The sequence below is a fragment of the Gadus macrocephalus genome, chromosome 12, assembly GCF_031168955.1.
Source record: "Gadus macrocephalus chromosome 12, ASM3116895v1".
Taxonomy (NCBI): domain Eukaryota; kingdom Metazoa; phylum Chordata; class Actinopteri; order Gadiformes; family Gadidae; genus Gadus; species Gadus macrocephalus.
Genome location: NC_082393.1, coordinates 9,235,076 through 9,262,989, shown reverse-complemented (window position 1 = coordinate 9,262,989; position 27,914 = coordinate 9,235,076). Strand labels below are relative to the sequence as shown.

The 27,914-nt window shown below is 43.3% G+C and overlaps 2 protein-coding genes across 22 annotated transcripts in view; one reads left to right on the top strand and one right to left on the bottom strand.

Moving 5' to 3' along the window:
* Positions 1–27,914, top strand: part of dock7 (dedicator of cytokinesis 7) — a 61,444-nt gene that overhangs the window by 8,377 nt on the left and 25,153 nt on the right. For 8 of the 21 annotated variants that reach the window (XM_060066388.1, XM_060066386.1, XM_060066385.1 and 5 more), the window contains exons 3-24: positions 988–1,163; positions 1,838–1,906; positions 2,172–2,301; positions 2,784–2,996; positions 3,123–3,208; positions 3,337–3,403; positions 4,171–4,320; positions 4,689–4,769; positions 5,367–5,529; positions 6,923–7,065; positions 7,451–7,544; positions 7,830–7,992; positions 19,849–19,966; positions 20,166–20,236; positions 22,114–22,252; positions 22,796–22,897; positions 23,093–23,179; positions 24,153–24,384; positions 25,052–25,216; positions 25,484–25,504; positions 26,001–26,170; positions 27,635–27,727. In XM_060066388.1, coding sequence (XP_059922371.1) covers positions 988–1,163; positions 1,838–1,906; positions 2,172–2,301; positions 2,784–2,996; positions 3,123–3,208; positions 3,337–3,403; positions 4,171–4,320; positions 4,689–4,769; positions 5,367–5,529; positions 6,923–7,065; positions 7,451–7,544; positions 7,830–7,992; positions 19,849–19,966; positions 20,166–20,236; positions 22,114–22,252; positions 22,796–22,897; positions 23,093–23,179; positions 24,153–24,384; positions 25,052–25,216; positions 25,484–25,504; positions 26,001–26,170; positions 27,635–27,727 — 2,733 coding nt within the window. The remainder of the gene's footprint in view (positions 1–987; positions 1,164–1,837; positions 1,907–2,171; positions 2,302–2,783; positions 2,997–3,122; positions 3,209–3,336; positions 3,404–4,170; positions 4,321–4,688; positions 4,770–5,366; positions 5,530–6,922; positions 7,066–7,450; positions 7,545–7,829; positions 7,993–19,848; positions 19,967–20,165; positions 20,237–22,113; positions 22,253–22,795; positions 22,898–23,092; positions 23,180–24,152; positions 24,385–25,051; positions 25,217–25,483; positions 25,505–26,000; positions 26,171–27,634; positions 27,728–27,914) is intronic. The other 13 variants (XM_060066399.1, XM_060066398.1, XM_060066396.1 and 10 more) reach the window with 3 other exon arrangements.
* On the bottom strand, positions 9,646–13,547 carry angptl3 (angiopoietin-like 3). The gene is made up of 7 exons (XM_060066416.1): positions 12,882–13,547; positions 12,645–12,755; positions 12,319–12,430; positions 12,082–12,195; positions 11,807–11,902; positions 10,996–11,262; positions 9,646–10,771 (listed from the first exon to the last, which is right to left on the bottom strand). The coding sequence occupies exons 1-7, from the start codon at positions 13,419–13,421 to the stop codon at positions 10,587–10,589; spliced, it is 1,425 nt and encodes a 474-aa protein (XP_059922399.1). The 5' UTR covers positions 13,422–13,547; the 3' UTR covers positions 9,646–10,586.

The following is a 27,914-nucleotide window of genomic DNA, read 5'->3' as shown; positions in this document are numbered from 1 at the left end:
CATTCTGGGATATGTTTGTATGGAGTCCTACTGTCATAATCTATGATGCTAATATGAGATTTCAACTATAGGTGTGACTAGGGCTGTAACTATCAATTATTTGATGTTTATTAAAAACAATTCATTGATTGTGTGCATTGATTATGATTATGGACATGTGGTCCATAGTGTTTAAATGTGGTCCATAGTGTTTAAATGTGGGCGATAGTGTTTAAATGTGGGCGTTAGTGTTTAAATGTGGTCGATAGGGTTTACGTGTGGTCCATAGTGTTTAAATGTGGGTGATAGTGTTTAAATGTGGGCGATAGGGTTTACATGTGGTCCATAGTGTTTAAATATGGTCGATAGTGTTTAAATGTGGTCGATAGTGTTTACATGTGGTCGATATTGTTTAAATGTGATCGATAGTGTTTAAATATGGTCGATAGTGTTTAAATGTTCTTTTCCCTCACTCTCCACCTCATCCCTAACTCTCCACCTCAAGCTGGTGTGTAGTGAGCGTTCTGGCACCGATTGGCTGCCGTGCATCACCCAAGTGGGTGCTACATATTGGTGGTGGTTAGTGAGGTCCCCCCTTCACTTTAGGCGTCTTTGAGTGTTATTAATTATTATTATTCTTCATGTTTAACCTCTGTTTTCCTTTTATTCCTAGTCTGTTTTACATAGTTTTGAATGATGACTATATGCTCTGTAAGGTGACCTTGGGTGTCTTGAAAGGCGCCTCTAAATTAAATGTATTATTATTATTATTATTATTATTATTAACTTAGTCAGCTTTAATTGTTAGCCATGGCTCCGGTTTATCACATTCACAACTGATAACTCTTTATTACAAGCAACCCAACCATACTAAGTTTTCATCAAACGGAGGGAAAAGCCCCCCAAACATTTTCCCTTTGTGTATCTTCAACTGATTCCTGGGCCCCTGGTTGCAGCGCTGCATTCATCATCCCTTATTGATCAGTGCGGCCACCGCTGTCCCCCCAGGTTCCCCTCACTGAGGCGGTGGAGCCAGTGGACTTTGAGGAGTACCTCTCCACCCACCCCCCGCTCGTGGAGTCCGGGCCGCTCCGGGACCTGATCGAGTTCCCTCCAGACGACATCGAGGTCACCTACGTGCCGCGGGACTGTCGCACCGTGGCCCCCGCGCTCCCAGAGGAAGGGTAAGAGAGGGCGGGGTTGGATGGCAGTTTAGTCGCAGAGGATGAGCACGGGTGTCCAGAATCCATGTCGGACATGATTTTTTATGAAGTCATTAAAACTTTACTGTGTGTGTGTGTGTGTGTGTGGGAGGCCGTGCGTGCACGTGAAACGATTGCTGGTGCACGAAATGTGAACTTGAGCATGGGTCACATGACACTCTGTACTTCGATTCTGCACAAAATGACACGTCGTCCAGGCCACGCTGTTCTGAAGTTATTTATGTACCCTTCAAGATATAACTGGACAAATGTGTTTGTCGTGGGGATTCAGTCCCCTTTTGACTGATTGCTGTGCCACATTTTTGGTGACTATCCTCATATGTTATGCAGTCCATTATCTATTGGTCATGAATTGACCTGATCACCCTTATCTGACAAATATGATTGTATGCCATTGTCTTTGAGCTAAGCCCCCATTTATCTCCTCATAAATCTCTAAGCTGCATTCGATTATCTTAAACTGGATGACTATTGCCAGCACAATGTGTCTGATGGACTCCACTTACCATGTTTAATATTAATTGATATTTACTTTAGAGAAAGCAATGATGGTAGTCAAATGTCTTCCACAAGATGCTGCTTGTTGAAAATTCTTGCTTTGAGACTTGCTGACTAGTTTTGTGTGTGTGCATCAGGGACACGGATACACATGTCAGAGACTGCGTCAGGTCCTACACGGAGGACTGGGCCATCGTCAACAGAAAGTAAAGGGCCATTTCATAACGTAGATGTTTGTGTTTTATGTACTCTTGATTCATTTACTGATTCATCGATTCTTTTTTTTAAAAATGGTTTATCCCCTAATTATTTCATTGGTAGTGAAATAAATGACCTCTTCTTGGTAATATCCATAACAAACATAAAATGACAGTCCATAAGCTTAAAGCACTCTATGTAAGTATGATATGTAGCATGACTGTCATGGATCCAAAACATGAAGGCCTCTTAATAATTTGACGTGTGCTCCAGATACCACAAGCTTGGCACGGGATTCAACCCCAACACCCTGGACAAGCAGAAGGAGCGTCAGAAGGGCCTTCCCAAGCAGCTCTTTGAAGCTGACGAGATCATAGACGGCACAAGTTACCAGGATGACCAGGTCAGACGCCTGCACCAATAGCAACCCTTTTGTGTGTGTGTGTGTGTGTGTGTGTGTGTGTGGGGGGGGGGGGGGGGGGTCACACCTTTTAAAGCCTCATTGGACATAAGCGTCTTAGAGTACCATATTAAGCGCTATATAAATTTCATTTATTATTATTATTATTATAAACAGAACTGGTTTCCATACATTTAATCTGTTGTTAAAAAATATATATATATATTTGTGCCAGGAAAGCAATCATGAGGGAATTACTAAACCAGACATCCCATCATTAGAAGACTGGTATTATATAATCCATGATATATTTGCAATGGAAAGAATTAGGTTCTCCGTGAGGCTCCAGCAGAGTAAATAAAAGAAAATATGGGAAAACTGGAACAGATACCTCCCAGAAACAACCTCTCTTTGTCTGATTCTGATGTCTTTGCAAAAAATATTTGTGTTGGATTTATTGTACCTATGCTTGTTTGTGTGACCAGGATGAGCTCAAGCGGCGCTCCATGTCCATCGACGACACGCCGCGTGGCAGCTGGGCGTGCAGCATCTTCGACCTGAAGAACTCCCTCCCCGACGCCCTCCTGCCGCACCTCCTGGACCGCTCGCCCAACGAGGAAATCGACCGCAACAACGAGGACCAGCGCAAGGCCAACCGCCACCGCGAGCTCTTCGCCCTACACCCGGCCCTCGACGAGGTACCGCCCGGCGCCTGCATTCTGACCCTCAAAGGTGGAGGGTCAGAAGTTGACTGTTTATTCACTTATGTATATTTGACGTTGGTGTAACGGTCTGCTGTGTCTCTCTGCGTGTTACTTCTGCAGGAGGAGCCAATTGAGCGTCACTGTGTTCCAGACGTGCCCAAAGAACACTTCGGCCAGAGGCTTCTCGTCAAGTGCTTGTCCCTGAAGTATGTGGTGAATAGAAAAATAAGAACAATTATAAGAAACACTTTGCTCTGCACTTTCTTTTTCCCTCTCCATTAAACGCTGGGTTCTGCTGACCTCACTTCCTTTTGTTTTTGTTTTGCCCTTGAAGGTTTGAGATCGAAATTGAGCCCATTTTCGCTAGTTTGGCCTTATACGACGTGAAGGAAAAGAAAAAGGTAAGCTGGCCATCAGGAGGTCAGGGTCACATTTTGCTCTGTAGATATATAGTGGAGTAACTGAATGCCATAGGTCACAATGTTTCCTGGACAAATTGGCTGCCCTTCTGTGAGTTTAGTGGGGGGAGCCATAAAGGTGACCCTGTTATAAACATTAAAACTCAAAAAATGAGGGCGCAAGGACACTTATGACCATGACCTCCGTGTTGTCGTCGCAAGTATGAATTTATATGTAGCTGCATGGTCACTGCTAGAGGACTTATTCACATGCAGTGTTTTTCAACAGCTGCGTTTGTTGACATGGGCCCTGATAAATATAAAGGGGGCCGCTCTGTACTTGTATTGGGAGTAAGATGCTAGAGCTGTGGATATGTTTTGGATCCCTATCACTTCTTTGGCCTCATTCTCCCCCTCTCCACGTTCATCTCTCTCTCGTTCTCGCGCTCTCCCTCTCTCCCTCTCGCTCTAACACTCTCTCTGACTTATCTACAAGTTGATGGAATAATACAATTTGATAAACATACAGGCACATATCGCCACACACACACAAACGGATGAATTGTGCTACGCATTCTTCTACCACGATCGGGCATTCAAATTAATATAAGTGTCTGTCATCCATAGACGTTTGATAGTGATCAATGCCTTAAGTAGAAAACAAGTAAATCATATTTCATTCACATTTTAGTGATGCTTCGTAAAGTTCAAACGTTAAGGCCTCTGTTGTCTATGTTTTCATATTGTGTGTGTTTTCTTTTTTTCCTCAGATCTCGGAGAACTTCTTCTTTGACTTGAACTCGGAGCAGACCAAGGGCATGCTGCGTCCGCACATCCAGACGGCGGCCATCTCCACGCTGGCTCGCTCCGCCATCTTTTCCATCACACACCCCTCGCAGGACGTCTTCCTGGTCATTCAGGTCAGGATATAACCCTGCCATCAATACAATACCCCTGCCTTGCCCCCCGTAGGAAAATGTACACAAAACACAGGCAATGACTTATTTTGACCTTTTTTATTCAACGTTTTTTTTTTTGGTAGTGCTGGCCTACCATAAAAAAAGTGTTGGCCTACATTAGTTAAGTTAAAACAGTAAGTATTTCTAATTAGTTAAATTCATCAAACTTTCGGCAAATCGGCTTTTCAAACAAGCCGTTGATTAAAGTTGTAGATAAGTAAAAAGAGGTTTTGAAAAGCTAGACTTTATAATTTTGCGGAGTATAAACACACAAGTGATGCAGTCCAACAGAGACGTGTGTCTGCAGCTAAGATGTGTTGTCTCTCCAGCTGGAGAAGGTGCTGCAGCAGGGCGATATAGGCGAGTGTGCCGAGCCCTACATGGTCTTCAAAGAGTCTGACGCAGCGAAGGTATGATCACTCCTTGGCTTCGTTCCCTGCTTTACAAATCTATCGCCTCCGCATTTTTGTACAATACTAAAGGACAGATATGTCATCCCTCTGCATTTGGAAAAGGTCTGGAATTCTTTTTCCATGATTTCGACATTGAAAGCCTTCTATTTACTTATTTTATTTTTCAATAATTTAAGTATTTCCTTTTCTTTATTCATGCACCCTCTATTCTCTAACTGTGCATTTGTGTCAACCGATTTTCAATTTGGGGATTAATATTACATTAAATTAGGTTACTTATTGTATTGTTCTGTAAATTACCTTGTGTGTTTTTTGTAACCTTTCAAATCAGAGTCAGACCAATTTGTATTTCTTTTACATGGTACCCTGTTCTCTGGTATCTGCTCAGTAATTCAGTGATCTTCTTTGTGCTCTTTTTTGATCCTCTTATTATGATGTAGTGTATTGGGCTTGGTGTATAAAACTTTATATTATTATTCTTAAAGTCTGATTATGTGGCTAATATTGGAATGGCATATCTTATTTCTAGAGAGTTTAGGTTTCAATATTTGGATTTTGTGATGGATCTATTACTTGGGTCTTTTTTTGCTGCAGAACAAGGAGAAACTGGAAAAGCTTCGTGGCCAATCAGAGCAGTTCTGCCAGCGCCTGGGTCGCTACCGCATGCCTTTCGCCTGGACCGCCATCCACCTGATGAACATCGTCAACAGTGCCGGCAGCCTGGAGAGAGACACAGAGCTGGAGATAAGCCTATCAGGTTGGGGAAACCTTGAGTCTCCTTCAGGGAGGGTGGTGATCTATGAAGTGGTTCTCAGCTCTGGGCGATGAGACTGTATGATCGTGTCTTAATTTTAAATGGAAAATCTAAAGCTAGTGTTGTAGTGTGAGGCCATTAGAATGAGAAGATATGCCAGTGGTAAATATTTCCTACTATGAGATTTCTTCATATTAATTGGAGGGGATAAATAGTTACAGGTGGATCATGACTTAAAATGCCTCATTCTTCAATGTTGGTTTGTTTTTTAATGAATGATTATATTGTCATACACCTGTCCACAGCGTTATTCCTCAACCCCCTCTGTATAAATAAAATCCACCATGTTAAAGAGATTCTGATGATATATGGCAAGGGTCGGAAAATGGCGGCCCACAAACTGACAGTCACAAATATTAATTTTAGACTAGGGATGCAATGAAATCAGAATTCCAAAACTGAAACCATTCTCCTCCATGTCTCCTCCTCCGGACTGCCGCCGAAGATTCAGCGGCAGTCCTGCAGAGAAAGGGATTGTACTCCCGGAGCTTAGCTGCAGGGCTGCCGCCGAGTTCCCCCCGCCAGTGCTGCTCGTTCACTGGTCCACAAAATCTTAGCTATGCTCTGATTGGAGGGGAGTGGGGAAGTGGGAGGTAATATTCAACTGTGCCCCCTTCCTACGTAGGAGGGGGCGCCGAAACGGACTCACCCGTTTGGTAACTGTAGTCGGGGTACTTTCAGAAATGCATATCTCACTCAAAAAAACATGTACAGACTTTTTTCAACGTTTATATGCGTGTGGGAGCACAAGCGACCCAAAACAACACACCCAATCCCAGGAAAAGTGTTGTTTTCGTAATATGTCCCCTTTGATCTATTCCTTGAACTAGCCTTTGATAATGTTCTGGCCCGCCACCTACTGACTGAAAAAAAAAATTGCCCCAAGGAAAGACTTATTTGCTGACCCATAGTATTTTTTGTTGTGTTCTAGTAAAGGAGGAGGTCTGTAAAGACTCTGCTTCCCCCCAGTCCATTCTAAGTAATGTCTTCAGTACTCGTTCATGCACGACATTCATTGACCTGATACGGACGCCCCAGACGTTTTTCCTTTTAAACAGCTCTCCTAGACTTAATCAAGGGTAATACCTGAGGCAATATCAGACAAACCGTTCAGCCATATTGATCGCTAGTTTGCGACCCTGTGTGTTTTTTGCAACCTTTCAGATCAGAGTCAGACCTCAAAAGGTAACGCGCATCAATTTATATTTCTTTAATGTTTTGCAAAAGATTTTGTGTCATGTCACGCATCGTCCTGTTAACACCTCGCCGGGCTATCCTAGTGGGAAACAAACAAAAAAAGATAACACTTGAAATATTTTGAATTGCGTGCACGCAGAGAGGAAAGGCTCGTGGTCAGAGCGGCGGAACTCGAGCATCATGGGAAGGCGTTCCCTGGAGCGCACCACCAGCGGGGACGAGTGCTGCAGCCTGACGGGGTTCCGACCCGCCACGCTCACCGTCACCAACTTCTTCAAACAGGTGCGGGCAGAACCGGCCAGTCATAGGCCCAATCCCATTTCTACCCCTTACCCCTTCCCCTTACCCCTCCTCCTTGTTTTGAAGGGGTAAGGGGAAGGCCTAAGGCCCAATCCCATTTCTACCCCTTACCCCTTCCCCCTTCAAAACAAGGGGGAGGGGTAAGGGGTAGAAATGGGATTGATCCCATTTCTACCCTTTACCCCTTCCCCTTACCCCTTCAAAACAAGGGGGGGGAAGGGATAAGGGGTAGAAATTGGATTGGGCCATAGACTCTCTCATTGGACCCAAGGTCTGGCTCCTGGTTTGCCCAGTCTGACAGAGTTGAACAAAGTGACCTGCTGTGATTTCTAATTAATTTGTATTATTGTGTGTGTGTTTGTGTTAGGAAGGGGACAGGCTGAGTGATGAGGACCTCTATAAGTTCTTGGCGGACATGAGGAGGCCTTCCTCTGTACTGAGGAGACTAAGACCGATCACAGGTACAGCGGCATAGACAGTCGGCAGCAGTTCAGCTTGACTCGCTCTTACCTTTGCTAAACACTGTCCTTTACCTGGCCGATAAAGTGTTTTAGTAAAAATGTCAATAGGATAAACTATTGTACGAGAAATACTATATATATACTAGCGCATAAGGAAAATAGTTTTTGCTGAGTAAAATTATGATGGTTTGACATGCTTACATGCATACATTCACTCATTTGAGCATTCTTTTTCTTTTAGTTTTTTGATTTGAGTTATTAATTGTTTGATTCCCTCGACCCCAGCCCAGTTGAAGCTGGACATCTCTCCAGCGCCAGAGAACCCCCACTACTGCTTGACCCCTGACCTCCAGCAGGTCAAACCCTACCCGGACAGCCGGGTCAGGCCGACAAGGGAGATCTTGGAGTTCCCTGCCAGGGACGTCTACGTGCCCAACACCACGTACAGGTAAGGGCTGCAAAATGTATTGGATATGAACCAAAATAGCGGTTTTCCACAGAAAATGAGTTGAATCGATAATCTGTTAATCGTAATGAATAAACAGCGATCACAGTGTTGGATGAAATAATCATTGTCATAATTGTTCAGCTCTAGTAGAGGTAAGAGAAAACGGACATGGCAAGACTAATGTGAGGCCATACACATCAGGGTTGGGTTACCCGGGTGCATGACCTGGCTGGTGATGATGACGCACTATATCTGACCGCTTTGTATTGTTGGCAACGAGTGAGTGTTGTGTTGGTAATACGTTTGTCTCGCTGCTATATTTGCCTACTGATAACCTTCACCCAGGTCAGGCCTTATTGATCGACCGCTTTCTGGTTCAATTCAGCAAACACTGGAGTTGGAATATTTCATCTAATCATAAAATCGGATTTTATCTTGAATTTATCCTACACGTAGGCCATTTTTATCCAGGGCTTTATTTTGCCCCCTTGTATTACGTTTCGGGGGCATTTTGGGTCACTTCGAGGGCAATTTGATCAAATGTTTTCTATGTTACATTACAGACCAATATTCAGTGACTCCCATGGAAATCTAAAGATGGCCTGTTTGGCAAGTACAGAAGTTAACTATTTATTAGGCGGGGTGTTCAAAGCCCTCGGTCATCCCCATTTCAAGGGCAATACTATAATTGTTTACGGGGAAAATGCCACGAGCCCCAATGTTATGACACTGAGTTATGGTCATGTGTACAGAAGGGACACATCTGTGTTAGCAACGTCCATCTCATTAACCTTTTAGAAGCATTAGTATTCAATGATTTGATTGCAGTTATTCCCATTAGTGCTTTGGACTAAGCACCCACGCCACTAATTTTGTTGAAAAAGTATTATCTAATGATTCTTCATTGTGGTAGCGTTAGTTTGACCTGTTAAAGCCGGTGCTCAACTATACACTCTATTACATTGAAACGTTTCTTTCAGCTCTCCACCAACCACCTGAATATCTTAGTTTCAGAGTGCTGCCCCCATTATGCCAGTCTTCTGTGTTAGCATTGTGTTGGATTTCTTATCAGGTTGGTATTCAATTCACCTGTCGCTAAGTCATGCCCCCCCTCGTTACCATGACAAACTCGGACAAACAAAGTAGATAACAAAAACATATGGAAAAATGTCAGCTGACAGTATATCAAAGCAGGTTTTGGAGAAGTCTTGGGCGAAAATCTTTTAATTTCATCCAGGAGCAATCGAAAGGGACTACGTTACACTATATTCAAAACTTTAAAATACATATAGAAGGTGACAACTTGCTTTAATTCAGTAGGTATCCTGGCCTGCCAAACAGTCGGATCCACATCACCCATTTTTTCTTGTCCCGTCGTGGCTTGGGAAAAGGGATGATATGTACCCAATTCTGCAGCCTCTCGGGATACCGATGTACCCCAAGCATATCGTTTGATCATGTTTATTTTTTTTTACATAAACAACAGAAATCGAACATAAAATTGTTATATCATGCCTCCTCCCTGTTGTTTTCAATGTAGTTGAGTATTGAGGCTGGAATGTCATTGGCTCATCTGTGTTCTAAGGGCGGAACTTATCGACAGGTCAATTGGGTGTAAGTTATGGAACAGTGAGTGACTTACTCAACCGGTAATTATTTTGAAATGCTGTTTATTTAGGCTTACGGCTTGTCTCATAAATATGCTTCATCAGAACATGAATAATACAGATTGTTGAATGTAAAAAGTCAATATGACTCAGAAATATAGGGCAATATATGGAAATGACTGGAAATTAAATACAAACAAACACATTTCCAAGTGTATTGCATTATTCAAAGATATCTATGTATATTATCGTGTATAAAAAAACGTTTAACATTCCATCTGTGGGTACGGGAATTTGCATATCCATGAAATATAATATTTCTAAACATGCTTACATGTGCAAATAATCCAGTATAATGAGATAATGAGCGTTATACAGGACATGCTGGTTTCTGTACAGTTCTTGGTTGATATAATATTCAGCCTGTGGACATGAGTGGTCCTATTCTACTGGAGCATGCAGTACTACTTCAACAAACACTCAAAATAGAATAATTCAACAAACAAAGCTGTCTTGATGCATCTCAGATTACTAAAATGGGCAGCGAAGCACTTTCTAGTCTGTTTGTCTGCAATTGCATCACCCTGCCCCTCTTCCACAGTTTCTCTTTTTTTGTGTGGGCAGTGCTATAATGCAATGAGTCAACAGCAGCAGGCCGAGGTCAAAAGACCAATGACCTGCGCAAAGTGGTTGCATCACTGCTGACAGCTCAGCAATTTACTCCTCTGTTCCAGATCGGCTCCTTTTAAAAAAATCTGCTGGCCAGCACAGCAACGGTGTCACACAGCAGTCTATTTGAGGCAGCAACGTAAAAGTATGGCCGCTAAAAACATGGAACATGAAGTCCTAGGCTAAGTCACCTTCTGACTGCGCATGCACCCTATGACCTCACCCATTGTGGCATTAGGACTAGACTATTTATCGCTTGAGGGGAAGCCAACAGAGAGAGTCGTTGGGAAGGGTCAGAGGTCGCAGCGTTGAGGGGTCTCAGTTGAAGTGGTCGGTCCAGGGAGCTGGTCGTATGGAAAGGGTGGTTGTCTTCAGAGAGCAGAAGGCGCCCGTGCTAGACTTCCACTGGATCCCCCTGCGTCTCGACTGGCGGCCCCTGCCCCTTAGCCACACGTACCTCCCGTTGAGGTTGGTGTCCCCGCAGGCACTGAACCACCAGCCACCTGCATAAAAACACGTTCCACCACATCAGGAGTGTAAACACACTCATGAATCAGCTTGATTTCATCAAGCCTTAACCTCATAATCAACATCCCTTGATAATTCTCTCTAGGGAATATCAATCCCCCCGGTCAGTATTAACCAGTACTTTGGAGGTGCAAGCTAAGGTATATCTGTGATGTTGGGCAATGCAGGAAATCAAACATGGCGGGGCCGTCCTTCATACCTGTGTAGTTGCGAATACAGTCGACGTCCCTGAGGTTTTCTCTGTCCTTGGTGAAGAAGCTTGTTCCAGTGTGATTGGCCATGGTGTCAGGCAAGTCCCCAGCCAGGCGTCTGATGTAGATGGCGTAATTGGTGGTAGGACCACCCAGCAGGAACTGGTATTCCACCCAGCGCCTCTCGTTCCTGGAGTCCACCAGCTCCACATGCAGGATTGAGTTTCTCTGCATGGCCAAGCTGTGGATCTTTCTCAGGCCCAGCCAGTACTCCTCTGCAAAACAAATGGGTCTTGATCAGCCTCTCGTCTCTTCATCTTTGTTGGGCGATTTCTATTGATGTCAATCAGTTTATGTATTTTCTCTAGAACGTTGGACAAATTGAAATTTGGCTATTGGAATATTTTCAATTGTATGTACACTTTTCCCTGTTGATGATGCTGTAGACTACCATTCAACTTGATGCTATAATAAGAAGGCAGGGATTGGTGGAAGATAGACTGCCACTTATGAATGCCTGAGATGTTGACTCTTTGGTATGGGGAGTGAATCTCATTGGGCTGGTGTCCAAGTCTAGTGAGCCTCAGGGGAAAACCGTCAACAAAGGCTGATATGCTTCGTCTATCGTTCTTTTGCTGTACTTTTGCTGTACAGGAAACGCACACAATATTGCTATATTGTGTGCGTTTCCTGTCCCCCCCAAGGGGATTTATAACCATAATTATTCTTGAGCTGCTTTTTTGTCTACTTTGGAGTTTTCTAGTTTGCTCTTTCAAATTTTATTTGCACGTTTTGTTCAGATTCTTTAAGTCCACTTACTTTCCAAATCTCCAAATCCAAACTCATACTTCTCCCATGTTTGGTCAAAGTCCACAGAGCCATCAACCCTATGCTGGATGACTGTTGAACCACCATCTGTAGAAAAACCGTTGATGCTCATTACATGTACCATTTACATTGCTCGACGCTCAGTCAGCACTAACACCAATCACTGAAATTATCATTCCATCTCCTATAACATGTGCTAGCCAACAGAGGTTGTGATTTCAAAAGCGAAATCTCAAGGGTTTTATTAGTTTGAGTTTCTCACCCACCTAGATTAATTTTGCAGTAAACGTTGAATGGCTCCGACCCATTTGGCATTATGGTATAGACACCACTGTTTTTCTCCCCTCGGTTGAACAGTTCACTACAGTCGGTGGGGATATCTTTAAGAGAGCAGATACATTTAATTGCTAGTTGGGACATGGCCAGACATGTTTACAACAAATACATTTTGCTCATATTTGCATCACCGATGTACCCCAAATACATTCGTTTTTTTTTTGTACCTTTAGTTTCCATGACAGTTGAGTTTCCTGTCAGATAATCAAACATATCTGAATTTTCTGAGTCTGTATCCACATCCTTCTCAATTGTGTCTTGAAAGTTGTCTGTGTTCATCTGGGATAGTAGGTACAAATCAAATCAAATAAGACGATTAGAATTTGGTTAAAAACAAATTTCCCGGGTGTTGAGGTTTATGCATCAGATTGTTGGAACTAAATGTATTATAATGGGCAAATGCTGTCGCGAGTAGTTTGTTCTTGTCGTGCTTAGGGCATGGATTATGGCTTAGGTCTAATATGGTCTTGTAAGGCTTAGTGCTGTAGCCTACCTTTTCCTCCAGGTTTTTAATCTTGGTTTTCTGGTAGTCAAGCTGGTCGTGTTGCTCTCTCACGGCTATCAGCAGATCTGTGATGGTTTTCTCCTGAGAGTCAATCACTTCCTGAAACGGCAAGTGAAATGTTGAGTGCGTTCAAGCAGGTATCACTTTGAAGGTTTGGTGAAACCCACCAGTGACCGGAATAGCTCAGTTTTAAGAATAGCCACCAAAACACCTCATGGTTCCTACCTTGAGTGACGCCATTTCCCTGAGTTGTTCAGGAGGAACCACACTTTTTGACAGCCCTTGCAGCCGCTCCTCCAGGATCCCCACCTTGCTCTGCAGCTTCCCGCGCTCCTGCAGGATTCCATTTATCTTGGAGTTGATCTCCAGTGACAGGTTCTTAATTTCCTCGTTGTTGGTCTTTAGAAAGTTGGTGGTCTTCTTCAGCTCCTCCTCTTCCTCCTTGATCTCAGAGGTGACCACCGAGAGCTGGTAGAAGGAGCGGTCAAAGATGTTGAGCTTCACGAAGATGTCGTTGATCTGAGACTTGGTCTTGTGCACGAACTCCCTGAGGCTCTGGCCGAGCTGCAGGAGACCGTTGGCCAGCAAACGGACATCATCCAGCATGGCAAAGCGAGACTTTGCCTCGGTGGTGGTGGGTGCCTGGGTCAATGCGTGGCTGGGCAGGGTAGGGTACTCTTCCATTCCTGAGGAGTCCTGATTGGGCAGAGAATATGTGAAACTGACCAACAGGGGAAGCAGTAAGAACAGACCTAACTTTGTCATCGTGGCACTCAAAAACGGTTTATCTTTGCTCGCTTCCGATGTCTTTGCTAAGTCTTATGCGTCCTGTCCTCAAGCCTCTATCCCTCTCCCCCACTGACTGCCTCTCTGTTAGAATGATCAGAGTGCGGCAGGCTGCCCTGTGTTATATACTGCCCCCTCAGTAGAGCAGGGAGGGGGGGATTAGCTGATCATCAACCCAGCTATGTTTTAGCTGTTTATTCCCCCCACCAGAGCCCCCTTCTCCTGAACAAACAAATCACAGCAGTGAGCAAATAGCAAATCAACCCCCTTCTCCACAAACCCCCTCCCCTCAAAAAAGGTCTGAACCCTAGTCTATACCACACCCTGTCCTGCGCTCAAAACTGGGCTGGCGAGCTTTGGCTGATCAGCAGAAAGCCAACAATGGCCATCAGTGTTTTGATGGATCTTCTGGCCTGACCAATCCCATATCTTCATAGTTCTCACCCATTTTGCCCTGATTGATAATGTTTTGGGAAATGTAGGTGCTCCGGTTTGATTTAGAATCCTGCTGAGACCCCCCCAACATTTTTTAATCAACTCCTCACTTACCTCTCTGTCGCTCTCGAGCTCTCTCTCCATGCCACTGACTATATTTCCCAGTGTGACAGCAGGTAGCTAGGCTGCAGGGTTTGATGCATGTCATCCTGCACCAGGGTAATGGCTAGAGGGCTACATGATGTGTGGACAATGTGCACGAATCTTCTATCATAAGCAATCTTATTTTTTTGAAAGAGATTTTATATGTGAATGTATAGTCCACCAGACATGTGATGTCTAGTATTTGCTGAATGGTTTGCAGAGCAGTTGGTAAACACGGATATGTTATACAATTACTTTTATGGAAAATTCAGGTTTTTTACGCTGTTGCGTAGAGACCACCTAGGCAGATTTGAGTCTGGTTCCAACTAAGATTTCTCCCAAGTTGTAAAGATCTCAAACTATAAAGTGAGCATTGTTATCTGCATTTCTCCTTGGGCATTACCTTGTGCTCTCAACTTGGCTAATATTAATATAATGGTCCTTGTCATCAGTATGTTTTATGAACATTATTTTATGTGAATTCTGATTTAGCGTGTGGCAGTTAGCGCACACTAATTAAATGAAGGATCACAGTTGTAAAAAGCTGATTTTTATTTTGCTGTTTGCTGAAGTGCACCACAAATTACTACATGTTAATTATATCCTTCTAGTAAGGGATGCTTCCAGAGTTCTTAGTAATCAGGTCTATGTTTGTGAAAGTACCACTGAGCATGTTTACTTCCATCTGCAGCACAAAGGATGGTCTTGACTTTACCTAAAGTCTCTGGGAATATTATGTTGAGACCTTTTTATATTGGTCACATAACTGTGAAACCTTGTAGAAGGGTAGCCATGTGATGTGAATATTAACTATTCTGTTATTTCATTTTACCCTCAGAACATAGTACAATTGATTACTGTGCCTCTGCTTTACATCATTGTATGAGGCGGTGAGATTGTGTCCAGGGATCGAATCTGACCATGACCGCTGGGTGACCTGTCGTCAGCATGCAACATGTGTGTTCGTTTTTGCCTCATTGTTTTGCAAAGCTGTAAACATGGCACTACTTCTCTAAACACCTCTAGGTGAACGGCACACATTGCACCATTTGGTACTCTCAAATCTCACCATTTGGCACCTCTTCTCCCTGTGTAATTTCCCTGCAGAAGATAGTAAATATGCATGAAACTATTGCTACAGTTATGGCGACAAAGCATTACTAAAAATACTGCCATTATTTAGTACATGCAGCACAAATTATTTAAGGTCTTAAAGGCATTCCTTTCTTGAATATTTTGTTGAACTATTGACAGTAATTGTGTAGTACTCCTCCCTACCACAGTGACACTCCATAACCATCTTCTTGTCTACTGCAACCGCCTCTATTGTACCCCAGGGACATTAAAGATTTACGTTAATAACATTAAACATTTAAGATAATAATACTGCTATAAACAACAATACACAGAAGGAAACAGGCTTATATTAATATAATATGATGGCAGCTGGGTTCTTTGGGTGAAAATCCCTCCCAATGAGTGCTTGGTCCAAGTTGCTTGGCTTTTGGTCTTCTTGCTCTCGAAGATCCAGTGGGTAAAATTTTGGTTGCCACTGAATATTTATGCATTGTAATAACATAGCTGGATTTTTTGCCTCTGAATTCAACAAATCATTTTCACCTTATTTTTCAATGTTAAAGGAGACATATACCACCAGGTGTGAATGTGATTAGCCTTACAAGCCGTTGTGAAAATCTGCCCCTTATGACATCACTAGTGGGCGTGTCCATCTAGATCTGTGCTGGATAGATTAGTCTACCAGCCTACCCAGCGGACTGAAGTAAACGTTGCTCATCTATCCAGCACAGATCTAGGTGGACACGCCCACTAATGATGTCATATGGGGCAGATTTTCGAAACGGCTTGTAAGGCTAATCACATTCACACCTGGTGGTATAATATGTCTCCTTTAAAAAATTCTAATATTGAACGTCAAACTTTAATAAGTTCAACGTCCCCAAATTCAACATGCCATAGTCAGCTAAAAAATTCAATGTATGAAATTCAGTGTTAACAACCGGGTACCAAAGGAAGAGCAATCGATCATAGATGCTAGATCGCGGTCAAGCAAGGAGAGCGACACTCGTTGACGGCCACGGCTGTGATGATTCTTTCTTGATACAAACGTTGATTCTAAACAGCAAAAGGTAAATTAACGTCCTATCCATTGTATGGGACTGTAAAATGCTAATCAAATCAAATGTATTTATTAAGCATACAAGGAGACATTTAATAACAAGATACGTTATTTCAATGCATAAATATTCAGTGCTTAAAATTCAATCGTCTTTTATTTTCAAAATCAGATGAGACAGATTTACTTCCATAGTAGAACTATAGTTCAAGGCTTAACCGAAATTGTTCATTGCATTTTTTTCCCACAACAATACATTTATTAGAAATCTTGGAACTGAAGGGTTCTGTCCACATTCGCCCCAAAACTCGCTCCATTCTCCAACAACTCTGAGCCAAAAACACATTTTCTTAAAAACGCATTCTCTCTGGAGCTGTTTGCCCATTCTGGGCTACTATAGAACCAAGGCGGTGCAACATGGCAGCCTCCGTTGAAGAGGACCTGGGTCCAGTTGCACCAGCAGAACGTAAGGTCCCACTTAGGCTACGTTGAACGTAAATCACCCAAACGTTCGACTTTACACTCTACTAAAAAAATAGCAGTTGCACCAAGCAGATAGTTTCAACGTAACACTAAGTTATAACTTATCTTTTACACCTCCCCTCTAGCTGGTGTAAGTTCCATACTAACGATAAAGAAAAAAACTTAAAAAGATTTCAACACTAACGCAGGGTAAAGATGGCTATTCGTTTTGAGCAATGGGAAGAGGACTTTCAATGCGATTTGCGCCGGGAATGGATTGTCCGTGACCGTATCGCTCCATTTCTTTATTATGATGATGTTGAATTATATGCGCGATTTCGGTTTTGCCGGGCGGAATATTGTATTTATTTATTTATTATAAAATCCGCCATCAAATAGCTTAACCTCACGCCTATACCGTCCAAGCAAATTTTAGAGAATAAATGACTGAAACTGTTTTGTTTGCCCTCTCATTTGGGTGCTAACGCGTCTTTACTCAGGTAAGGTGGAAACTTGCCGGTATTTCCTGTTTACATGGTTATCTGTCAATGATTGGCTTGAAATTATCTAAACGTCATTAAAAGCGACACTGGTACACTTTATGCACTACTAGTAACGTTACAACTTACGTTTGCAACCAAAATTTAGAACACCTTTAGTTTGGCACTAGCTACGTCGAGCGTAGGGTTAAGGCAGACTTTACACCCGAACTTATGATCGGCTTTACGTTCTGCTGGTGCAACCAACTGCTGCTCCCGATGTAGATATAAAGGGCTCAAACTAATAACAAAAACACAACAGTTCTTATTTTCATGGGATTATACAATTTAAAACATACTTATCAATGTTATATTAAATTTATGTCATGAACGATCTGTACACTAGACCTTTAATCTCTGTGTATGCTCAACAAACAATGACTTGGACCCCCCCAGAACAGGCAAAAGGAGTTGAGTGGTAACTTACGGAAAGGGGTTGAAGGTGAGACTTTGCTTTTAAATCAAAGTGCTATATTTGGCTGCTTTGCCCAGCTGTCCGATTTAGTGTATTGACTATACTCCATATGTTTCACATTTACATTTTGGCATAATTACATTTACCGTATATTTAGTCTTAGCAGAGATTTCCATGGGGTCTGAGAACCATCAAAATCAATATTGATTGCAAAATTGTTTAAAAACAATCAGAAGCATGGCAGAATAGCTGTTAGTAAAGTTTAATTTCTTTGTCAATTGCTCATGAACTACTTAGATCATGCAGTGATTTTTGATAGATACATGCAGTGCTTATAACAATGATTATTCAACATTGAGTTGGGAGGGAAGATCCATTTGGGATGCCTGTTTCTGGATGCTGTGCCTGATTTAAAAAGTGTTGGTTAAAGGTTGATAACCTACTCTACTTTCCAGGGAAGTTAAAATCCCACAATTTCTGTCTGTTGTGGTTCCAGCTGTGGCCCAGTGGGAAACCCCCCCATCCCCTCTCTCTCCTTCCAAAGAGTGTACTGCGTCACTGCGGTTTCTCACGTCGTCTGGGGCTACTTAGTTCTTCCTGTTTGTGATTGTCCCCCCCCCCCCTCACTTAACCAGATGGCAAGAAAATGTTATTTAAGTTTTGTTGGTCTTTTGGGTAAAATGCTATTTCTGTTATATATATTTATTTTGTATCTTTAATACTACAGCAAACATTGACTTTGAAATACACGCCAGAAAGACATTAGATGGATATAACCTACTGAATTTTGAATTTAGGTGAGTTGTCTGAAGTTTTCTCTATTTGGATCAAATGAACAGTATAGAGATTATACTTAAAAAATTTGATTTCCTCTCAGGGCTCTGCAACACTCTCTACTCCCAGATGTAGAGTGCCCATTTCCAGACATGATAAGTAATTGGTTTTGTTAAAATCGACTATAAGATGGGTTTACTTGAGGATTTGTGTACACTTGGCCGATTTCAAGCCACCTCTTTCAGTACACCTTTTTATAACCTGCTTTTTTTGCCGTCCACACAGCCACCTTTTTAAAGTGCCGTCTCTCTCTGACCAAACTCATTTTCAGAGGATTGAGGTCACATCCGCCTCCCTACAAATGATTGACAGGTCACTCTTCCTTCATCTGCCAATCAGAGGACAGATAATTGATTGTACACACTGGCTGTGATGTAACCATTCCCATAGGCGCTAAACCAGAGCAGTTTGACTCCAAAAAGAGTTGGATGACCGAGGAGGCTATATTACACCCCATCATATTGCTTTTAAAAAAAAAGGCTATCTCTTGAAATTACAGATTCACACAGTGAGCTTACTGTTTCAGTGAATATATTTTTTAATCGTTTTCCCTCCGATATCCTGTGTGTTCACATTAAGCTAAACAAACTAAATTAGCTTTAATTACTGATGCATTCAATCATTCAAATAGGGCAACTTGGAAGTTAGAACAACCAACATGTAGTGTGAATGTATACTCATTACTGACCTCATGTCCAAATAACACTTATATTCATAATGTTTTGTCTTCTATTTCATTTCATTTCATGTTCTTTAAAAGCTGAATAGGCCAAAGTGGTTGAAAACAAAAGTTAGTTATATTCCAGAAGCCAAGACTTAACTGAATAAATGATTTTTCATATTGAGCCCTTGACATTTGAAAAAACATTTGATTACTGGCAAAGTAAGAAAACTGAAGAGCACTAGCCTGAGTATTGTTTCCAGGGGACCACAGATATGGAATAAGCTTGAAGGCTTCATAAAAATGTCCCAGTCCTTCTTGGCTTTCAAAAAAAATCTAAAACAGAAGCTGTTATCCACCTACATATGACGGTGGTGGAATGTATTGTTACAACCTAGTTGTCAGTGTGTCTGCGAGATGTATGTGTCGTGTTCTCTGTGGAAGTGTGTGCCTGGGATGAGGCTATGTGTGTGTGTGTGTGTGTGTGTGTGTGTGTGTGTGTGTGTGTGTGTGTGTGTGTGTGTGTGTGTGTGTGTGTGTGTGTGTGTGTGTGTGTGTGTGTGTGTGTGTGTGGGGGGGGGGTCACGGGTCCCCACTACAAGCATTTCTTGCTTCTTAGGGATCGCCTTTTCATGCTGCCATCTTTGTTGTTGTTAATGCGTGTTGGATGTATGTATTATGTTTGTGCTCTTGTATTGTCCGGCACCTTAGCATGGATAAACTAAACTAAACATTAAATATGGATTAATTGGTATCATTTTCTTTTCATGCTTCTCCCTCAGGAACCTGTTGTACGTGAATCCGCAGAGTCTTAATTTCGCCAATCGCCAAGGCTCTGCACGAAATATCACTGTGAAAGTGCAGTTCATGAATGGGGAGGATCCCAGTAACGCATTGCCGGTACTCCACAATTGAACACTTTTTGTCAATCATGATTTAAAACTATATTTACATCTATTGTTTATTTCTGTTGAGGTGGTTGTTGTAGCAGCCATCTTGCATGCTTAGTGTGCTTTACATGTTGTTTATGGGGAAGATTTGAAGTTATCCTCCGGCCTTCACTCCTCTATTTGACATCTTGATATTTCTCATCCATAAGGTGATATTCGGCAAGTCCAGTTGTGCAGATTTCTATAAGGAGGCCTACACTTCCGTCGTCTACCATAACAGGTAAGTTCTTAATGTTTTAAAAGGATGTGCTTTCTGACTAACCCTTTACCTAACAATGTATTTGCTTTCGGACGTCGCAGCTTTGGAAAAGTGTGTGAGCGACAGTCATTTCTGTTCTATCTGGCCTAACTTCATTGCCATGATCGGTCAGGCTATGAAACAATTCCTAATCTCATTGAATAAACCTTTTGTCTTATTTGTCGATGTGTTATGAGTTCATGCGGCTGCGGACAGTATTCCAAATGATCCTGGCTAACATTTCTTGGGAGATTAGTGTAGTGTGTGTGGAAATATATCATGACTACTGATGGCCATCAGTTTCTAACCAGATCAACCCAACAAGTGAACTCTGTTCTTCACATCCTCGTTTTACCTCTAGTGTACTTCCTGCACTGCGTCTCTTCAGGTTCACCAAGCCCGCCATGTCCTTGACTCCGTCTTTTATATAGGGACTCAGGGCTCTGTAATATTTTATCACTTCTATTAGCTTTTTATTTTTTTACGATACCCAGTGGCCTGCAATCCGTCACCCAGGGGTCAGACGTTGAAGGTTAAAGTTAATCAACCTATTCTCTAGGAGTATGGCGTGACCGGGGCAACCCATCCCATTAGAAAGTGTTTTCCTCCTTCGTCTGCCCAGTCCATTGCTCCTGTTTCCTGTTAATTATGGTCAACCGTTTGCCTCTGAAATGGCCAAATATTTCTCTTGGCGCCGCTCTCAACGGCCGATGGGTAAAGGCCTGGGTTCTAGTGGTAGTTTGTGTGTTAAAATTCTGTTAAGGTGTCACTGGCCGGGTCGAAGATTACTGGCAATACCTTTTGAATCCAGCTCAAGAAGAAAGAAAATACAGATCAAGTTAAACGATCAAGAGTTTCTGTTCTAATGTTTTCTGTTCAGCCAATAATCTGTTATCTTTTCCATGGGAGGGCGGGGGGGGGGGGGGGAGGTTACTTGTGGTGTCCCTTTGAAGGAAATTGTCCCCTTGAGGAAACTTCCTTTCCTCTGCTCCTATTCAAACTGTCATTTTTAAGGCTCAAAGAGCTGCTTGTGATCTTGTTTGAAACTCAAGAAGAAAGAGAATCTTCTCTGTTTGTGTGCCTTGACCTGCGGACTGAGATGGTCTCTCTATGGGACCATAGAAAAGGTTATGTAATGCAGCTCTGACAGGCTGTAACAATAGCCATTTGCTCCGCTTTGTTGACTACAAATCCCATGTTATAAATAGAGTGAGCCATAAATGGATGCAATTGTTGGATATTTTTCGCTAACTTGCCTGTCTGTCGTCAGCTGGCTGGGGAATCTTCATGTATTCTTGCCATGATGATAAAATGATCATGAAAATTTTGCTTGCAGTGAAAAAGTTCTGCTTGAGTTCAAAGGTTGTTTCCATTAGTTATATTTCATAATTTATTTACTAAAACACTAAATTAAATGCATCTCAATTAGCCTCACAGCACAATATAAACCATCTCAATTGAGAAACATTGACGTTTCTTTTCCTCTCTGAAAAGGTTTGGTAAAAGGAAACTCTGGGTGGACTTTTAACTTCAGCATTGCAGCAGTATGCAGGTGCACCGTGACGTAGACATGTACATGTAGTGACTCCCGCCCTAAAACACAAGGTTTGGTTGTTGGACCACAGTGTAGTCCAACAACCAAACCTCATGTTTAAGGGCGGGGGCGTGTCACGTGTTTTTGCATTGGGGTAGACGGCTGAAAACACAATCGTCATGTTTTCTGATGGTACCTCACCTCCTGTTCACGTGTAGTAGAACACCTGTGTTTTTGTGTATTTTTGAGGCAGGACCATTTGAAGTAACGACCTTTAGAAAATAACAGAGTTTCACTGTCCTATTAATGCTGATCCCAATCGCAGGTCCCCAGACTTCCACGATGAAATCAAGATTAAGCTGCCGGCGAGTCTGTCGGACCACCACCACATCCTCTTCACTTTCTATCACGTCAGCTGTCAACAGAAGCAGAACACACCGCTGGAGACCCCCGTCGGTTACACGGTACGGACCGCCGGCTCGATGCCCACAGCACCCCGTTCACACCAAGTGGTGCGCAGAGCAAGTTTGGCCCTCACGCAGCCCATGGGATGGGAGGGGACTCCCTGTATATATGCTACTCACACTAGATAGATGGATGGATCATTAGATAATTCATTAATCCTGAAGGAAATTCAGGATTAATGAACATTCTTTTTTTAATAAAAGCCTGTGTAATGGTAAATAGATAAATATATATGTCTTGCAATTATTAATATTCACTTTGGGAAAGCTTCTGGCAACACCTTTTTTACAATATCGCTATGTCTGGGAATATGGCAATATAACTTTTGTATGTTGAAACTTTTGTTTGTTGAACCCTACATTATGGTTTTGCATAGGAAAATGTACTTCCTATGCGGCTATATTACCTACTCATTTAGTCCCTATGTGAGTCTGTATAAACTGTTTCCTTTTTTTTTTTAAATGCTGTTTGCATTTGAATTTCAATACATTAGGTTTAATTGTGCTTCTCCTCTGACTGTCCCCCCCCCCCCCCCTTTCCAGTGGATCCCCATGCTTCAGAGTGGGAGGTTAAGGACTGGACACTTCTGCCTGCCTGTGTCTCTGGAAAAGCCCCCGCAGTCCTACTCTGTCCTCTCCCCCGACGTAAGACGCTCCGCTTCCTGTTGCATGGAGCCAGGTTATCTTTCGTCAAAAGTGAAAGTTTAGTGGATGTTAATCTGGCTGATTTATATTTGATCATCCACAACATATTTTTCGTTCATCTGTCGAGACTTCATTTGAGTTCTCTTTCGAGTTGTACAAGTGGATCTCCATTCTTACATTTTGCGTCCATGCCAGGTTGCACTGCCGGGGATGAAGTGGGTGGACAACCATCGTGGTGTGTTCAACGTGGAGGTGGTGACGGTTTCTGCCATCCACACACAGGTAGTTCCCCTCTTCGTTGTCTGTATCGGTTGTTTGTGCAACACAAATCTTCCTTCACTGCGATTAATCAAGCTAGGACAACAGTTTGCTGACAGTAGCTTCAGAAGAATGAATTTCCCTTCCATTTGTCTTTTTTCATGTTTGTACATCGTTCTTCCCTTCTGCAGGGTTAGTATCAAGCGATTTGCACTATATCCTCCTGTCTAGCTAAACTGGTAGAGCTTGGCATTAACATTGACAGGGTTAACGATTACATTCCCCCTGCTCAAAATGTGTGCACCCATGTTTTAAAAGGGTACCAAATGGCCCATCTTCAAATTTGAGGTCAGTTTTTGTGGTGGTGCAGATGGACTGGGGTCTCTGAAAATATTGAAGGATTCTTTCATTAAAGGAGACATATTATGGTGTTTTCCCAACAAGTAAACATAGTATATGAGTTCCCAGCGCTCGTCCGCTGGTCCACAAAATCATAGCTATGCTCTGATTGGAGGGGGTGGGGAAGTGGGAGGTAATATTCAAATGTGCCCCCTTCCTACGAAGGAGGGAGCGCCGAAACTGACTCGCTCATTTGGTAACTGTAGGCGGGGTACTTTCAGAAATGCTTATCTCAATCAAAAAATCATGTACAGACTATTTCCAAAGTTTATATGCGTGTGGGAGCACCAGAGACCCACCAACACCCCAAATCCCAGGAAAAGTGTTGTTTTCATAATATGTCCCCTTTAAATAATTTAATTCTTGTGGTTTAGCATTTAGGGTTCAGGTTTTTACAGGTGTGCCATTCTTTTTTCATTCATGTCTTTGAACAGAACAGAACACAGTTGATTCAAATGACTAATGGCGAATACACTATAGTGCCCTCTGTAGGAGGCGTATTATGGAAGAAAATAATCGCTATTCTATTATGAGTCTGTTTTTGTTTTGGCCCATCCCTGCTTACAACCCGTCCTGACCCCCTCCGTCTGCCCCCCAGGACCAGTACCTTGACAAGTTCTTTGCGTTGGTGCACGCGCTGGACGAACACATGTTCCCAGTGAGGATCGGGGACATGCGCATCATGGAGAACAACCTGGAGGCGGAGCTTAAGACCAGCATCGCGGCACTCAGCTCCTCACAGCTGGAGCCCGTCGTTCGATTCCTCCACCTGCTGCTGGACAAGCTGGTGCTGATGGTGGTGCGGCCGCCTGTCATCGCAGGGCAGATTGGTAACTCACTGATGTCACCTTTTATTGACCCGGCTGAGTCTCATTAGGATTCACTTGACATACAAGGGCAACAGAGAAAAGACAAACTATAATTGATTAAAAATCAAGTGCAACGATAACAGCGATCCATACCGGGACTGTCCAGTTCCACAATGCCTTAAATCGTCTCAAAAGTCTGTAGGAAATAAAATAATTGTTCTTCCCGAAAGAAAGTGTAAAAGCCCAAAACTGTAATGTATATTGATGCCATGATGTAAAAGCCATCCAAGGGAGAAGGACAAACTGCTTACTGCTACTTATTTATTTGAATTAGTAATTGAGGGAAAACTCTAGGATGGTGATCCCCTTAACTTCCGCCTGCTAGGTTGTGTGGTGAGCAAACTGCTACACAGAGCCCAAGGAAATGGCCTGTTTCTCAGTGATGTGTTGACATTGTATGCCTCTAGGCCTGGCTAATGAAACTTTAAAAGCCTCACGGCACTGACTAAGCTACTCTTACCATTTGTCGCCGAGTGTTTGCTTAAATAGCTTCACTGTAGATATGTGCCTAGATATCTTTGTATCTCTGTGATTCATCTCGTAATCTGGCCTCTGGTCTGTCTGTGTGTCTGTGTGTCTGTGTGTCTGTGTGTCTGTGTGTCTGTGTGTCTGTGTGTCTGTGGTGCAGTGAACCTGGGCCAGGCTTCCTTCGAGGTCATGGCATCGGTGGTCAACCGGCTCCATAAGTACCTGGACAGCAGCCAGGACATGCATGGCCGCAACAGCCTCCTGTCCTCCTACATCACCTACGTCTTCCGCCTGCCACACACAGACCCCAACTCCCCCTCCCCGGGTAGGCTAGCCCCCGTCCCAACTACCCACCCCAAACCACACCCTCCCCCTGCTCGAACACATCCAATTTATTTCCCTTCTTATGTCTTTTGATTTGGTTTCTCTCTCACTTGTCGTTACCCGCGACTCTGGCTCGGCCCGCAGCGCTCACGTTTCTTTCCTCATATTTATTGACTTCTCGTGTTCTTTTTTCCGTTTGGCGTTCTGTTTTTCCTTCTTTCTTTATTTCCCCACCCTCCTCCACTTGTTTTCCGCATGGCCAACACAGACACAAACACCGACGCAGCAGGTACCTACGGCCCACGGCCTTATACACCTCCCCCCTCTATTTATTTTTTATCCTGCTACATTTCTAAATCATTGCTCTTTAGGTAAAGTGAGTATAATGTTGTTATAGTATTTCCAAATGTACTTGTGAGGTTATTGCTAGGGAAATCCATCAATGGTTAAATCATGTTTGAGATAATACTAGACTCTCATCCATCTGCGTCTCACTCACACTAAGATTTTAGATCAGCTCAATCAGGTTGACATGGGGACGTAGGCAATGCGCTTTGCAGCGTCCCCCCTGCTATGGTCTCTCTTCACGACCCTGTCCATAAAGGCACATAGAGCCCATCAAAGCCCATACATTTCATAATACCGTTGATTGTGTTGGCCGTGAAGTGTTTAGAGAACTGAAATGATCTGTTATTTTTTTTCGAAACTCCTGATGCATCCTAGTCACCACGCACCCTGTGGCTTCCTCTTCGTCCCCGTTCCTTCTACTACCTTCCCGTGCTTAGGTCCGGGGGCGCTTGGGGGCTCGGTCCACTACGCCACCATGGCCCGCTCGGCGGTCCGCCCGGCCAGCCTCAACCTCAACCGCTCCCGCAGCCTCAGCAACAGCAACCCGGACATCTCGGGCACGCCCACCTCCCCCGACGATGAGGTCCGCTCCATCATCGGCAGCAAGGTGGGCGTTCTTTACCCGGGTGCGACGGCAGCTCGGTTCGTCCGTTCAGCCCCTTGCTGGTGTTGCATTAGGGAGCCGTACATCTTGTACGCAACACGCAGGGGTTGCATACATACTTTAACGTCCAAAGGTTGTCCTAAAAATGTGTTTGCTTCATCTGACAAGCAGCCAAGAAAATGATTTATTTATAATGATCCATGAAGCAAATTTTTTAATTGAACTGCACCAGAATGCAGCAAATGTTTATTATATCTACTTGGTAAATGACTCAAACGATTAATCGACTATTAAAATTTGATCAATTAATGTTCGACCGATAGACAAATCTGCTGATCGTGGCTACCTGACGAGGGGAAGCTCTGTGACTTTAAAGGGTGGCACGTTGTTCCAGTGGGAAGCCCGTACTATATTGATTCTGGACCCCGGCCAACCAGAGGCTACCTGAGGGCATTTCTCAACAGGCCAACACATGAAAATGCTCGTGTTAATATATTCCTGGATCTGATTGGGCTGCATTAGTCAATCTTAGCTATGTGTACATTGAGAACATTCCTCCAGCCATTTATTGGATACATGCATCACAAAGGCTATGGTGCCAAGTCTACAGTCCAGCCCTGGTCAAAGTCAGGGGTGGATGTACATAGTGATGACATGCAAACCCTGTACTTCACAACGACAAACATCAGCAAGGACAGATTATCTTCTTAACCGCTGTTACAGCCACCTCACACACACACACACACACACACACACACACACACACACACACACACACACACACACACACACAGCCATACAGCCAAGGAGGGGATAGTATGCTAGTCCGAACTTTTTTTGAATAGTGTTAGTCAGCCTGTGCATTACATATTAAAGTTAGATTGTTTAATGCCTTTTCGATAAACAATTTGTCAAGGCCATACATAGGCGATTATTGCTTATTTTCAAAATGCGGATTTTTGCATTCTGTAATGATATTGATAATGATATTTGTACTCTCAGAAACACCTATGTGTACCATGTGGTGTGATAAGGTTCATCCCTAACATCTAACATCTAACAATCTAAGTAGTGCGATGGATGCTACCCCTGGTCCAATGACTGTCACTTCTGCTTCTACTGCACTGAAACATGCCCTCTTCTACCGTAGCGAGGGCGCTTCCCCTCTTATGTTTCACCAAATAAGAGGGGAAGCAAGGGCGAGACTCCCCCAAACCCACCCCACCCGTAACCTACACTACTCTTTCTCTCTTGTGAGGATGGCCAGATCCTCTGAATCCACCATCGTTTTATGTTCCTAATGGAGCCCTCTACTGTCTGCCCTGAACACTGTGAATGTCTTATGATTTACCTTTCTTAACCTGTGGTTGTTTACCCCCCCCCCCCCTCCCTCCTCTGTACTGCTCGCTCGGTTCCCTTGCCTCTCTGCCTGTGACCTCTGACCCCATGGCGCCCTGCCCACGCTAGGGCCTAGACCGCTCCAACTCTTGGGTGAACACCATGGGCTGTAAGGGGGCTCCCTGGGGAACCGGCCCCGGGTCCGCTCCAGAAACCATACAGGTTGTTCCACTAAATGCCCCCAACAGTCCTCCCTATATATTAATTGTTTAACTACACACACAAAACCCACAACAGTCTCATTTAGGGGGAAGGATACCGGGCCATTTCACATTTTGGTGACTCGTTGTCATGTCGTCACGCTCTCTCTGTAAACACTCAGTCCTTGGCTGGCAGCCATTTAATTCCA

Coding starts and splice junctions, on each gene's coding strand:
- angptl3 (XM_060066416.1), bottom strand. CDS start 13,421: ATGACAAAGTTAGGTCTGTTCTTACTGCTTCCCCTGTTGGTCAGTTTC. Junction 12,196..12,318: donor AACTGTCATGGAAACTAAAG/GTACAAAAAAAA, acceptor GCTCTCTTAAAG/ATATCCCCACCGACTGTAGT. Junction 11,263..11,806: donor TGGATTTGGAGATTTGGAAA/GTAAGTGGACTT, acceptor TTTGTTTTGCAG/AGGAGTACTGGCTGGGCCTG.